This window comes from Triticum urartu, chromosome 5A (genome assembly GCF_056163025.1).
Source record: "Triticum urartu cultivar PI428250 chromosome 5A, HENAU_Tu73, whole genome shotgun sequence".
NCBI classification, from domain to species: domain Eukaryota; kingdom Viridiplantae; phylum Streptophyta; class Magnoliopsida; order Poales; family Poaceae; genus Triticum; species Triticum urartu.
The window spans coordinates 125,719,166-125,732,530 of record NC_141877.1 but is presented as its reverse complement, the minus strand read 5'-3'; the positions used below and the strand labels follow the sequence as shown (position 1 = coordinate 125,732,530).

Here is a 13,365-nt window from a genome sequence, read left to right as displayed (position 1 = left end):
AAGAAAGTGGCAAAGCCCATGATTGCAAGTTGACGAACGGAAAGTAAATTGTATGCAAGGGACTCAATAAGCATGACCTTCTCGATCGTGAGATCATGAGAGATGACCACCTTGCCAAGTCCCAATACCTTAGAAGATGAGGCGTCACCCCACTTGACATTGGTGGGCATAGATGGAACCTTGTGCACGTCCACCACCAAGTCCTTGCTTCCGGTCATATGATTTGTAGCTCCGCTATCGAGCAACCATGATCCCCCACCGGAAGCAAACACCTACGAGAGATCAATGCTTGGTTTTAGGTACCCATCTTGTAATGGGTCCTTTGATGTTAGTAACAAGGGTCTTTGGAACCCAAATAGACCATTCAATGTATTCATGAAGAGAACCAACAAATTTGGCATAAACATGCCCATCACTAGCACGACATAACACATAAGAAGGATTAAAATTGCCGGCTTTGTTGGGAGGGGTGACATTGCCCTTCTTGACATTGTTCTTCTTCTTCTCCTCGGAGGCACTCTCTCCCTCCTTCACAAAGGTTTGCATGAGAGGAGGAGGTCGTTTGGTCTTGTCATTCTTCTTATTGTTCTTGGAGTCGGGCACGTACCCAACCCCTTCCTTGGCCACAACTCCCTTTTGGTTGATCAAGAGATCGTTGAGGTTCTTCTTGTCTTGTATGCAAGTCGCAAGACCTCTCTCAAGTTGCCCCTTTAGCTTAGCGTTCTCCTCAACGAGATGCACATGCTCACAACACGGGTTAGTAGCATTTGCATTATCAATTAACATCATACGAGGGAAAGTGGTTTTTTCCTTGGTTAGCTTTACTTGAAGTTGATCATGAGACTCTTTGAGGCTAGCATGAGCACCCTTCAAGACCTTGTGAGCCTTGTCAAGTAGATCAAACTCCTCTTTGAGTCTAGCAAGATCAACCTCAAGTTAGGCCTTCTCGGAGTTTAGCACATGAGAAACAATGAGGACATGATCATAATCTTTCTTTAACTTAGCATGATCAACGTTGTGTGACTCCTCAAGAGCCAAACGAAGACCACTCTCTTCCTCAATAGCATTGGAAAGATCCAAAATCTCATCGGCATAGTCACGACTATGCCCTTCCATCTTAGTGATGGTGTCTTCGTGAGCCTCGATCATGTCATTGGCTTCACCAAGTTGTTCCAAGAGAGCAACAAAGTGCTTCTTGGATTTTCCCTTGAGTTTGCCCATAAAGGCCTCAAACTCATTAGCCTCCACATTAGCTCCCTCAAGTTCATTAATGCTATCCATCGGAGAAGGATGATTGATGATGGTAGTTTTGATGTTGGAGGTTACCTTGTTGGTGGCTTTAGCCATGAGGCACTTGGCGGTGATGCTCTCATTGGGTGAGTCGAAGAGAGACACTCGTGATGTTATTGCAATGGCAACGGAGGCCATGGCAACCGACTCATCACCTTCATCATCGTCATCATCCTCATTGTACTCTTCTTGTACCACCAATGCCTTGAGAGGAGTCTTCTTGGTGAAGTTGCTCTTGTTGGGGAACGACTTGGCCTTGTCCTTTCGGATGAGCTTGCCACCATTGTCTTCCCTCTTCTCATACGGGCACTCCGCAACAAAATGACTCACGTTGCCGCAATTGTAGCAAGTCCTTACACGTTGCTTGCTCTTCGTGCCACTTGAGTTCTTTTTGCTAAAGTTTGGCCTTGAGTTTTTCTTGCTCCAAAATTGCCTTGAAGCAAGTGCCATGTGTTCATGATACGCATACTTCGTATCTTCGGGGTTGCTCTCCTCTTCTTCCTCTTCTTCTTCTTCAACAGTGAGCTGGGCCTTCAATGCAAGGTTAGGCTTCTTTGCCCGTTGAGAACGGAGCACCGCATTGTCGGCGGTCTTGTCCAAAATGTTCATGGCCACAAACTCATCCAACACTTCGCTTGAGGTCAAAGTGTGGAAGTCCGGTCTTTGACGAATGACGGAGGACATGGCCTTGTGGTAGGGCATCATTGCCTTGAGGAATTTGCGCTTGATCCAATTGTCATCCGTGTCCTTGCTCCCGTGATCTCGTAGTGAGACCGCGAGTTCGGTTACTCTCCGATAAAGCTCACGAGGTTCTTCATCTTCTTTCATAGCAAACTCATCGGCCTCATCTTGCACCACTTCATAGTTGGAGCGTTGAATGCTTGTGCTTCCCCGGTAGAGAGAGACAACACAATGCCATGCATCTTTGGCCAAGGCGAAGGGACAAAGATGAGGTAGGTCTTCGGGTGGAATTGCATCTTGAATGATGAAGAGAGCATTCTCATTGAATTGATTATCCGCGGCTTCTCTAGGAGTGAAGTTGCTTGGATCATGCGGATAGAAACCTTCTTCAATGATTCTCCAAAGGTTAGTGTTCACATGATTTAAATGACGTTTAAAACGGTAAACCCAAGAATCAAAGTCCTCATTTTTCACAATCTTAGGGGGAGGACCGGCATGATTCAAATGAGTAGAAGGAACCGGTCCACCATAAACAAGTGGTGGTTCCACATGAGCAAAGATGCCGGTGCCATTTTTACCTCTAGAAGAAGGAGCCTTTTCACTACTAGATTCCCCCTTGTCGGGGATAGCATCCGTCACCTTGTCGGTGGGGTCACCCACTTTCAACGGTGCGGTGGATAGTTTAATCCCCTCAAGAAATTTAGTAAACATGCTTTCAACCTCGGTCATCATGGAGGTTTTCAATGTCTCTAAGGCCACATTGAACTCCTCACGAGAGACCGAGGTTCCCCCATCGCCCGTAGACAAGATCGGATTCACACCGGAGTGTTCCTCCACACCGTCTACGGTATCAACCATACTCTTTGGACGGTAAAGTCCTTAATAAAGAGACGAGTCTCTGATACCAATTGAAAGGATCGATATGGTTGACTAGAGGGGGGGGTGAATAGGCAACTACCAATTTTTAACTTTTCTTTATCAAATTAAACTTTGCATCAAAGTAGGTTGTCTAGATGTGCAACTAGGTGAGCAACCTATATGATGCAACAACAACAAGCATACAAGCAAGCAAGAGAAGTAACACTAAAGAGCTTGCACAAGTAAAGGTAAGAGATAACCAAGAGTGGATCCGGTGAAGACGAGGATGTGTTACCGAAGTTCCTTCCTTTTGAGGGGAAGTACGTCTCCGTTAGAACGGTGTGGAGGCACAATGCTCCCCAAGAAGCTACTAGGGCCACCGTATTCTCCTCACGCCCTCACACAATGCGAGATGCCGTGATTCCACTATTGGTGCCCTTGAAGGCGGTGACTGAACCTTTACAAACAAGGTTGGGGCAATCTCCACAACTTAATCGGAGGCTCCCAACAAAACCACGAAGCTTCACCACAATGGACTATGGCTCCGTGGTGACCTCAACCGTCTAGGGTGCTCAAACACCCAAGAGTAACAAGATCCGCTAGGGATGAGTGGGGGAATCGAAAAACCCTTGGTGGAAGTGTAGATCGGGGCCTTCTCAACCACTCCCAAGCAAATCAACAAGTTTGATTGGCTAGAGAGATAGATCGGCGAAAATGGAGCTTGAGCATTAATGGAGCTTGAGGGGGAAGAGGTAGGTCAAAAGGAAGAAGGGGATCCCCTTTTATAGTGGGGGCAACAATCCAACCGTTTCCCCCACGAACCAGCCCCGCACAGGGTGGTACTACCGCTAAGAGGGGGCGGTACTACCGCTAGGTCAGCGGTACTGCCGCGCAGAGAAGACTAGTAGGGAATAGGACCCAGCACGGTACTACCGCGATGGTAAGGGCGGTACTACCGCTCCTGAAATGGTACTACCGTCTCTACAACCGCAACTAGTGCCGCAAAACCCGACACGAGAAAAAGAGCCCTCGAGTCGAGGCGGTAGGAGCCAGACAGCCAGCGGTACTACGGCAGCGGGGTCAAGGGCGGTACTACCGCTGCGGAGCGGTACTGCCGCTTGTGACCCTTCGGCGGTACTACCGCTGGTAGTGCAGTACTACCGTTGGGACACAGAAGAGAGAGAGGATCTCTCCAAAGAGGCTGAGGACGAGGCGGTGGTGCCAGGCACCCCAGCGGTACTACTGATGTGGAGTCACGGGTGGTACTACCGCTGCGGAGCGGTACTGCCGCTTGTGGCTCCTCAGCGGTACTACCGCTGGGTTGCGCGGTACTGCCGCTTGTGGCTCCTCAGCGGTACTACCGCTGGGTTGCGCGGTACTACCGCTGGAACCCAGACAGGACATAGAAAATAGGAGAGATCTCTTCTATGAAGTGGAAGAGCTCGGAGGGTGAGAAGCTGATGGGTACGTGTTGATTCCACCCATGCAATACCCCAGCGGATCCCCTCTTGATAGTACGGTACCCTCTACGCAACTAGTCCACCGAGAGAGAAACGAAAGAGCTACACCGTCTTGAATGACACTCCGAAGGGAATAAAACGTCTCGTGCCAGGGATGAATCTGTGAACTACTCAAAGCACATGATTAGTCCGCAAACATGTTGTCATCAATCACCAAAACTACCTTGAGAGAGATATGCCTCAACACCAGTGCTTTGATCCGGTTCATCAGATAGAGGACTTCCCTGTTGTCTTCCGCCTGGGGGCTCCGTGGGTGCCAATTTCGGTGCTTCTTCAGAGGAGCATTGTTGAACTCAGGAAGACCCCACCGAACAGGGTCCGGAAGGGGAACGTCCTCCATATAAAACCATTCTGAAGGCCAGTCTTCGGACGACTTCTTCGGGGTACCGGACAGGTATCCGGTATCGGCAATGCGCCATATTTCGGCTCCACCCACTTGATAAAGTGATTCCCTTTGTGTGTGAGGGACCAGGCAAAATAGCCTTTTCCACAGCTCGAAGTGAGCCTCGCAGCCCAAGAACAACTCACAAAGAGCAACATAGCCGGCGATATCTAGAATGGAGGCAGGGGTGAGATTGTGTAATTGGAGGCCGTAGAACTCCAGGAGCCCGGGGAGAAACAGATGAATTGGAAATCCGAGTCCCCTTAGTAAATAAGGAACAAGGCAAACCCGTTCCCCCATGGAGGGACAGGGAAAGCTCTCTGCTTGCTCCCCGCCATTGTAGGTGGCAAGCCCGGCTCGAACGGGCACCATATACGACGGAGGGAGAAATCCCTTAGTCTGCAGTTCGACTAATCGACTGTGCGGGACTGAACACCTCTCCCAATCACCAGGCTTAGGGCTACGGGGGCGGGAGGAGGAGCTGGGGAGGTCGGCCATGCTGGAATGGATCTTTCCGAAACATGCTCTGATGGATTCTCACCGGGGGAGGATGGTATGGATTGGATCTAAGAATCCCCGTCCCTTTAATAGACAATTTATTTATTTGGCTAGGGGGCGAATGTAAAAACGCCCCTGGCGCCTCGTATTCATTCGACGCGTGGGAGATAGCCCTTATTGGGCATAGAAGCCAAGAGGTCCGAACATTTATGGGACCGGACACTGCTTACAAACACTTGAAAATTGGAGAAGAACCCGCCTTGCAATGCCGAAGACAATACTGCGCGCCGGACTCATCGTCATTGAAGCCTGATTCGGGGGCTACTTAGGGAGTCCTGGATTAGGGGGTCTCCGGACAGCCGGATTATATCCTTTGGCCGGACTGTTGGACTATGAAGATACAAGATTGAAGACTTCATCTTGTGTCCGGATGGGACTCTACTTGGCATGGAAGGCAAGCTAGACAATACGGATATGTATATCTCCTCCTTTGTAACCGACCTTGTGTAACCCTAGCCCCCTCCGATGTCTATATAAACCGGAGGGTTTTAGTCCGTAGGACAACATACAATCATACCATAGGCTAGCTTCTAGGGTTTAGCCTCTCTGATCTCATGGTAGATCTACTCTTGTACTACCCATATCATCAATATTAATCAAGCAGGACGTAGGGTTTTACCTCCATCAAGAGGGCCCGAACCTGGGTAAAACATCGTGTCCCCTGCCTCCTGTTACCATCCGCCTTAGACGCACAGTTCGGGACCCCCTACCCAAGATCCGCCGGTTTTGACACCGACACCTGGCAACTTCAACAGTATACTAATGCAACCATGTTTATTTTTTATGCAACATTGATAATAAAAAAAGTAGGACCCAACAAAAAAAACTTTGTGTTACTTATTCCTGCCTCATGTACTTGGATTTCTTTTTCTAACCTAGTATAAATTGTTTAGGATTCATGGGCGACCCTGATCAGAAAAACCTGACAACTTGAACAGTAAACCAAGGCAACTATGTTCATTTTTTATGCAACTCTGATAATAAAAAAAAGCATGACCCAAGCAAAAAGACTTTGTGAAAAAACCTAGTCTTGTTCTACTTATGCATAAGTGTTGCTTTATGTTCTCTAGAAAAACAAGTTGCTCGCTACATTGTGGTTAGTTTTTCCTGAAACACAAGTTTTTTTTTGATTTCTGCCAGGAAAGATGATGATGATAATGTCATCATACTACGGCTTGGAGTTAATTGTCCCGTGCATGACTAAAGCCATCCATAACCATTGTTCAAAGCTGAATGCCCCAACTAAGGACATTGACATTGAAGAAACACTCAACTACTTTTGCAAGGTGATGGAAAACGACCCGGGATTCTTCTTTAAATGCAAGACAGATGCAGAAGGCGGGACAGAAAACTTGTTTTGGGTGGATGGTGCAGCACGAAAAGCTTACACGTTCGGCTTATCATGATTGCGTATCATTTGATGCAACTTATCTCACAAACATGTACAGTATGCCGTTTTCCCCCTTCATTGGCATCAACAGGCATGGGCAGACAATTATGCTTGGATGTGGATTTGTGCGGCAGGAACTAGCCTCAAGTTATGACTGGTTGTTTGATGCTTTCTAGGAGGCAATGGATGGGTTGGCTCCGGACAACATCATCACGGACCAGGATGTTGCTTTGGCACAAGCAATCAAGAGGAAGTTCTCGACAACGATTCACCGTTGTTGCCGTTGGCATATAATGAAGAAAGCACAAGAGAAGCTTGGCCCTGTGTTGGCTAGGAACCCGGATTTGGTCAAAGACTTCAATGAATGCATTGACTTCAGTTTCACCCCAACTAAATTTGAAAGGATGGGCTGCGCTTTTGTTGAAGTATGAAGGTCTTATGCATGGCCAATTTGAGAAACTCTATGAATACCGGGCTACATGGGTGCCGTGTTACTTCAAATTCAGGTTCTTCCCTTTCCTTCAGTTGACACAATGCAGTGAAGGGTTCAACGCTGTCTTGAAGCGCTATGTGAACCCACACAAGTCAATTCTCAACTTCATCAAGCAATACGAGAAGATTCAGGTACACATACTCGTGAGGGAGGGCGGGAACGACTACAGGACAGAGCATATAGATGCACAAAGATGGTCGTATTTCCCCATTGAGAGGCATGCCTACAAGGCATACACTAGGGACATCTATGTAAAATTTAGAACTGAGTTTCAGATGATTGGCCAGTACGATGTGCACCCCACTGGAATCAACTTGATACATAAGAAGTTCCAGGGTATGGCTCAAGGAAGTATCTAGTCAAAGTGAGGCCAGAACTAGCAATCTATGATTGTGAATGTTTCAAGTGGCATACAGACGACCTACTTTGTTGCCATGTCTTGATAATCTTCATGCACCTTGGCGTTAATGAGATACCTACACACACTGGTGCGCGTCGGTCCTAAACAAACGGTTTTTAACCCCTTTCCGCGACGGCATTTGGAACCGTCGCCAAGTGAGTGTGGGCGATGGGGGGGTCCTTCCCATACGACCTAGAAACCGTCGGGGATAGGGAGCCTTGATGCATACCGTTGTCCCTATATAATCGTTTCTGATATCCCTAATATACCAAATACTTCATCCTTGCTACTCGTTTGTGCTCGCATTTCCATCGCAGTCGGAGTTTTGTGGTTCTGCCTAAAACCAGGAAGATTCCAGGCATAGGAGTTTTCCAGGCAGATTCTAGGCACATGAGTTTTACGATGCCTAGCACATCACAAATAGTTCATGATTATAATCCGTGTACGATAGGTAGACAATCACACACATTTAGTTTTCCCGCATCGTATGTGATAGTGTCTGTCACACACGCTTTGCAAATGGCAATTGTGTGCATGCTTGCACACGTTTCCTCTCTGTGAACCATCTCGGATTATGGTGTATATCGCAAACATTTGTGTTTTACCAACCGTGTGTGCCGTAATGACCTACACAACGTAATTTCACCCTAATTTAATTGCTGCTATTTAAAATTGTACCTAATTTAAACTTGAAAGTAGGCTATAACTTTATTCATATCCATCAGGTTCAAACAACCAATGCATTATTCGATTCACAGGTACATATGTTTAAGAATTACATAAGCACCAAATAAAGAATGATGTACCAGGGTTCTATACTTGTACTATTACAGATGGTAAAGAAAGAGGCGACAGACATTCCAGTTGCTGAACAAGGTGAAGCGGAATGGCCCTATTGTGCTCTCCTGGATGCAGAAGGCATGTAGGACTCTAGTCCAACCCCTTGTGATGGCCGCCCGCCAATCATATAGTTTGAGAGGTAATCTTGAGTAAACTGCTTCAGGATCCACTGTAAAAGAAAAAAGCTTCAGATATTGTCATCTAACACAACTCATTACGAGCAGTAAAAAGAAGGCTACAGGGTTCTTACTTACCATCCTGCAGTTCACTGTTGTCTTGTATAAAGTGTAAACAAATAGTTCGATTGACATCTTTTGACCCATTTTAATAACAATCTTTATCAGTTTCCTCACTTGATGCCGGTTCATGAATATCTCATTGCCCCATACACAGAAAGGGTCGAAGTGTGGATCTTTGGCAATGATATATGTACCTAAAAGCACCAAGTTAATATTAGAAGCTAAACAACAATTGAAAAATGAAGTAGTACAACACTCCATCCATCCCATTATATAAGATTTTATTACATGTATATCTAGACATCATCAGAACATTAAGGTAACACTCTTCCTTGTTGCTATGTAGCCTGGGATTGCATATTTAGTCATTCAGTACAATGCATGTTGCTAAACAACAATTGAAAAACGAAAAGGCATGTTAACTGCAACATCCTTAACAGCAACCAAATATCGTAATTCATAGTGGTATTGTTGAAACTATTGATACGTCTCCGACGTACCTACTTTTTCAAACACTTTTGACCTTGTTTTGGACTCTAACTTGCATGATTTAAATCTTATATTTACTAATTGGAGGCACCTTTCTTGACCTCTCATTAATCCACATCATCAAAATTAATTAAACCGTTATATCGTAAAATTTACGATCAGGATAAAAGGAAAAGTTGTGTAACGCAGATGATGCCGTCCTTTAGAAAAGATGCATCTGACACGTCTAAGTCTAACATCAGTTGAAAAAAACTAGGAAAGACTCACGTACAAAACAAAAAGGAAACCTCACGTAAAAAACCAAGTCCTATAGAAAAATCCATCTGACACGTAGCCTGACATACGAAGTAACAAACAAGGAAATCCCGACGTAGGAAAATAAGGTAAGTCTCTACAATCAACAAAAACAAGGAAATTCTCCACCCGTTCCCACAAATTAAGAAGGAAAGCTCCCGAAATTTCATGACATATCATTAATCCACCTCATCAAAACTAATTAATACACATATAAAAAATTATTTAATCAATTAGATCGTCTCACGTAAAATTTAAGATCAAGATTGAAGAAACTTCCCTACCGCAGATTATCACGTTCGGTAGAAAAATATATCACATAAAAATAAAATAAAAAACATGGAAATCCCCACACGCAAGAAAAAAACAAGGAAGTTATCATGTAAGAACCAGAATTTGTGTGTTAAGAAAAAAAAGAACCACAGTTTGTACCATCAGGAAGGAGTCCACGTCCGTTTCAACAAAAAAAAGGGAAGACTCCACACCCGTTTCAAAAAAAGGGGGGAAACAGTCCACGTCACAACCACAATTTGTAGCGTCAATAAAGAGTCCACGATTGTTTCAACAAAAAAGGAAAGAGTCCACGTCCTAATTCCCCACCTAAAGAAAGGGTCCACGTCCCTATTCCCAAAAAAATCATTGACGTACATGTTCCATGAAAAAAAGGCACGTACAAGTAAATATTGTTTGAGCATCGTGTTACAAAAAAAAAGACAATGCCTGCTCACAAAAAAAAATTGTGTGTTAATGCTCAGAAAAAATCAATCCTACCTTACGAAATAAATTCACAGTCAATTATTTTAATATGTGAAAGCACCTATTGTAAAAAAACGTTAAATCACCTAATTAAAACTAGACCGAATCTATTTGTTTAATATATGTAAAATCACATAATTGTAACATTATTAGAGAAATGTACATCAAATTTCATGGACAGAAAAATCATACATGAACATAAAACTACAACATTTCGTTTCCTTTAAAAAGTCACGCACGCATGTGTCAAAAGAAAAGATGAACAACTCCCCTTTAAAAGAAGTACAACGGAGTTTAAAAAAAGGTACATCGTCGAGTAAAAAAAATACAACGTCCTATCATATTCTCCCACAAGCACGTTTTCTTTCTTGAAAGCCACCCGTATGTCTCCTCTACTCTCCTGGTATAATTCCTTTCAAAAAAAACTCTTCTGATTGATTTCAAATGGAAAGAAAGAAAAAGGTATCAGCATGTTGCTGCAAAAATCCTTCTTCAGTCAGCCGCCCATCCCGATGGCTCATTATTTAGAGTCCCTACCGTAGCTCTTCCTAATCCTCTGCCTTGCCGCGTCGTCTATTCTTTAGATCATCGACACCACCTTTACTGTTCCATCAACCTCCGGAATCAATCTAAAAGGAGCTATAGTCCAATCCGTCATCTCCTACTGTGATCATGTTTCCCTCAACCTTGGAAAACATGATTGTCATCACCCATTGAACATAGATGGTCGTCTCTGTAAAAGTATAGATTTTGCACCATCCAGAGTACTACTCCTGATAAGTGGTCCTCTAGGGAAGTATGAAATAACCTAAGTACATGCGTACATCGTTCTTTAACATCCACGAGGCATGCCGATTGCAAAGTCGATTGATATATGCCTCAGTTACGTCTTGGAGCATGAAAGCCGAAGCGAGGAGAATCAAGGCACATGAGATGTTTCTTATAGATAATCATACATTTTACTAATTTACAGTTAAATAGTTTTTTGGCCTAAAATTTGGGATATCAAATTTTCTTCGAATTAACATAATTTTCATGATGCGACTTTAAAAAAATTGGGTTGTACATTTATTATTTTTTCTATGAAGTAATATAGCGCCACCAATAAGTCTTTATCTTATGCTGGACTTATAACTAGCAGAGATGTGTTTTTCTGAAACATTTGTAAGGTATTCCATGAGAATATTACGCTGAGTAACGTGTCACAAAGATCTCATGCACATGCAGACTATATATGCCATGTACAAATGTGTCATAGATATATAATAACCTTTTTTCTCTCAATTCTTTTATAAAAACATATCTACAATATATTTTCTAAACATCCTGCATATTATCAATTAGTAACTGAATGATGTCCAATATTATTGATCTTCGCAAATTTCATCAGGCCATTTCACATTTGGTTTACAGATTATTATTTTTCATTTGTTGAGTCTACTTTTGAACCGCACGCTCCTTTAAGATTATGAAACACATAAGGATATGGGAATCATATATTTTGCAAACTCTTTGGAGAAATGTTATTCCTATTCATTCAAACGCTGCAGACTATTACATCTCCCCAAATATTGGAATGGGTATCCCCAATAAGAATTCAAATTTGTATCATAAAATAAAATAGTTCTATCTTTAACACAAATATAAGTTGCCACATATATATTTCGATATGAAATGCATACGAATTAGCTAGGCCGTGCGGATGCACGGGTTGACGACTAGTGTAACTAACCCAGACTGACGCTGTTTTCAGCAGAATTGACATGGTGTTATTTTTGTGCAGAAATATAAGTTCTCGGAATGACCTAAAAATCAACGGAGACACGTTTTGGAATTAATAGAAAATACCGGCGAAAGAATCAACACCAGGGGGCCCACACCCTGTCCACAAGGGTGCAGGGCGCCCCCCCGGGGCGCACCCCCTGCCTCGTGGGCCCCCTGAGGCTCCACCGATGTCAACTCCAATTCTATATATTCACGTTCGGGGAGAAAAAAATGGGAGAGAAGGATTCATCGTGTTTTACGATATGGAGCTGCTGCCAAGCCCTAATCTCTCTCGGGAGGGCTGATCTGGAGTCCGTTCGGGGCTCCGGAGAGGGGAATCCGTCGCCATCGTCATCATCAACCTTCCTCCATCACCAATTTCATAATGCTCACCGCCGTGCGTGAGTAATTCCATCGTAGGCTTGCTAGACAGTGATGGGCTGGATGAGATTTATCATGTAATCGAGTTAGTTTTGTTAGGGTTTGATCCCTAGTATCTGTCGGATTTCGGGTTCCGGCAGACCCTTGAGGTTCGAACACTGGGGTGCGCGCGGAGATTTCGCCTCCTACCTACCCGCACCCCTCCACCTTGCTAAGATCTAAGCTATGGAAAGAACAACACAAGAGACACATGGTTTATACTGGTTTGGGCCACCGTTGTGGTGTAATACCCTACTCCAGTGTGTGGTGCGGTGGATTGCCTCTTGGGCTAATGATGATGAACAATATAAGGAAGAACAGCCTCGCGAGGGTCTGTTCTTGGCTGGGGCGATGAACTGCTGGGAGGAGTTCAGTCACCCTTCTCTCTCTCTCTCTCTCTCTCTCTCGGATTTCGATCCCTCCTCCTACTATGGTGGCTAGTCCTATTTATAGAGGCCCTGGTCCTCTTCCCAAATATCGAGTGGGAAGGGAGCCAACAATGGCGGGCTAATTTGAAAGCGGACAGCTAGTACCAGCTATCCTGACAAAAGTAGTCTTCGCCTGCACAAAGCTCTGGTGGTGACGCCGTCTTGGGCTCCAGGATGACCTCCGTCTTGCAGTCCTCCTGGTCTTGGTCTTGTTGCACCGAAATGGCAACCTTTGCCTGATGCCTCGGTACTCCGCGGCTGCGCTTGCCCCCTTTGCACCAAAGGGGAAAGGAGGACACTGCGCGGGCTGGCACCCGCCTGGCGCCCTTGGTCGTCATGGCTTGCGTCACGGGCACCTCGTGAGGTACCCCGCCTTGATCTCTCCGCCTCCTCGCGAGCCAGCCTGATGAGGCTGTGCCTGAGGAAGCTCCGCATCGTCCGCCCCGCGAGGCTTGGCCCCTCGCGAGGGTCTTGGGTCTGTGTTGGTGAAGATGGGCCGTGCTGGCCCCCCCTTTAAGCCACGCCGCAGGCCGCAGGCAAGAAAGTCTGGGGACCCCCGTTCC

The 13,365-nt window shown here is 45.1% G+C and overlaps 1 protein-coding gene across 1 annotated transcript in view; it reads left to right on the top strand.

Moving 5' to 3' along the window:
- Positions 1 to 13,365, top strand: part of LOC147970541 (protein FAR1-RELATED SEQUENCE 5-like) — a 74,034-nt gene that overhangs the window by 33,517 nt on the left and 27,152 nt on the right. Inside the window, exons 3-5 of the mRNA XM_087523477.1 lie at positions 6,430 to 6,575; positions 6,856 to 7,104; positions 7,205 to 7,303. Of these exons, the coding sequence (XP_087379603.1) occupies positions 6,430 to 6,575; positions 6,856 to 7,104; positions 7,205 to 7,303 (494 nt within the window). The remainder of the gene's footprint in view (positions 1 to 6,429; positions 6,576 to 6,855; positions 7,105 to 7,204; positions 7,304 to 13,365) is intronic.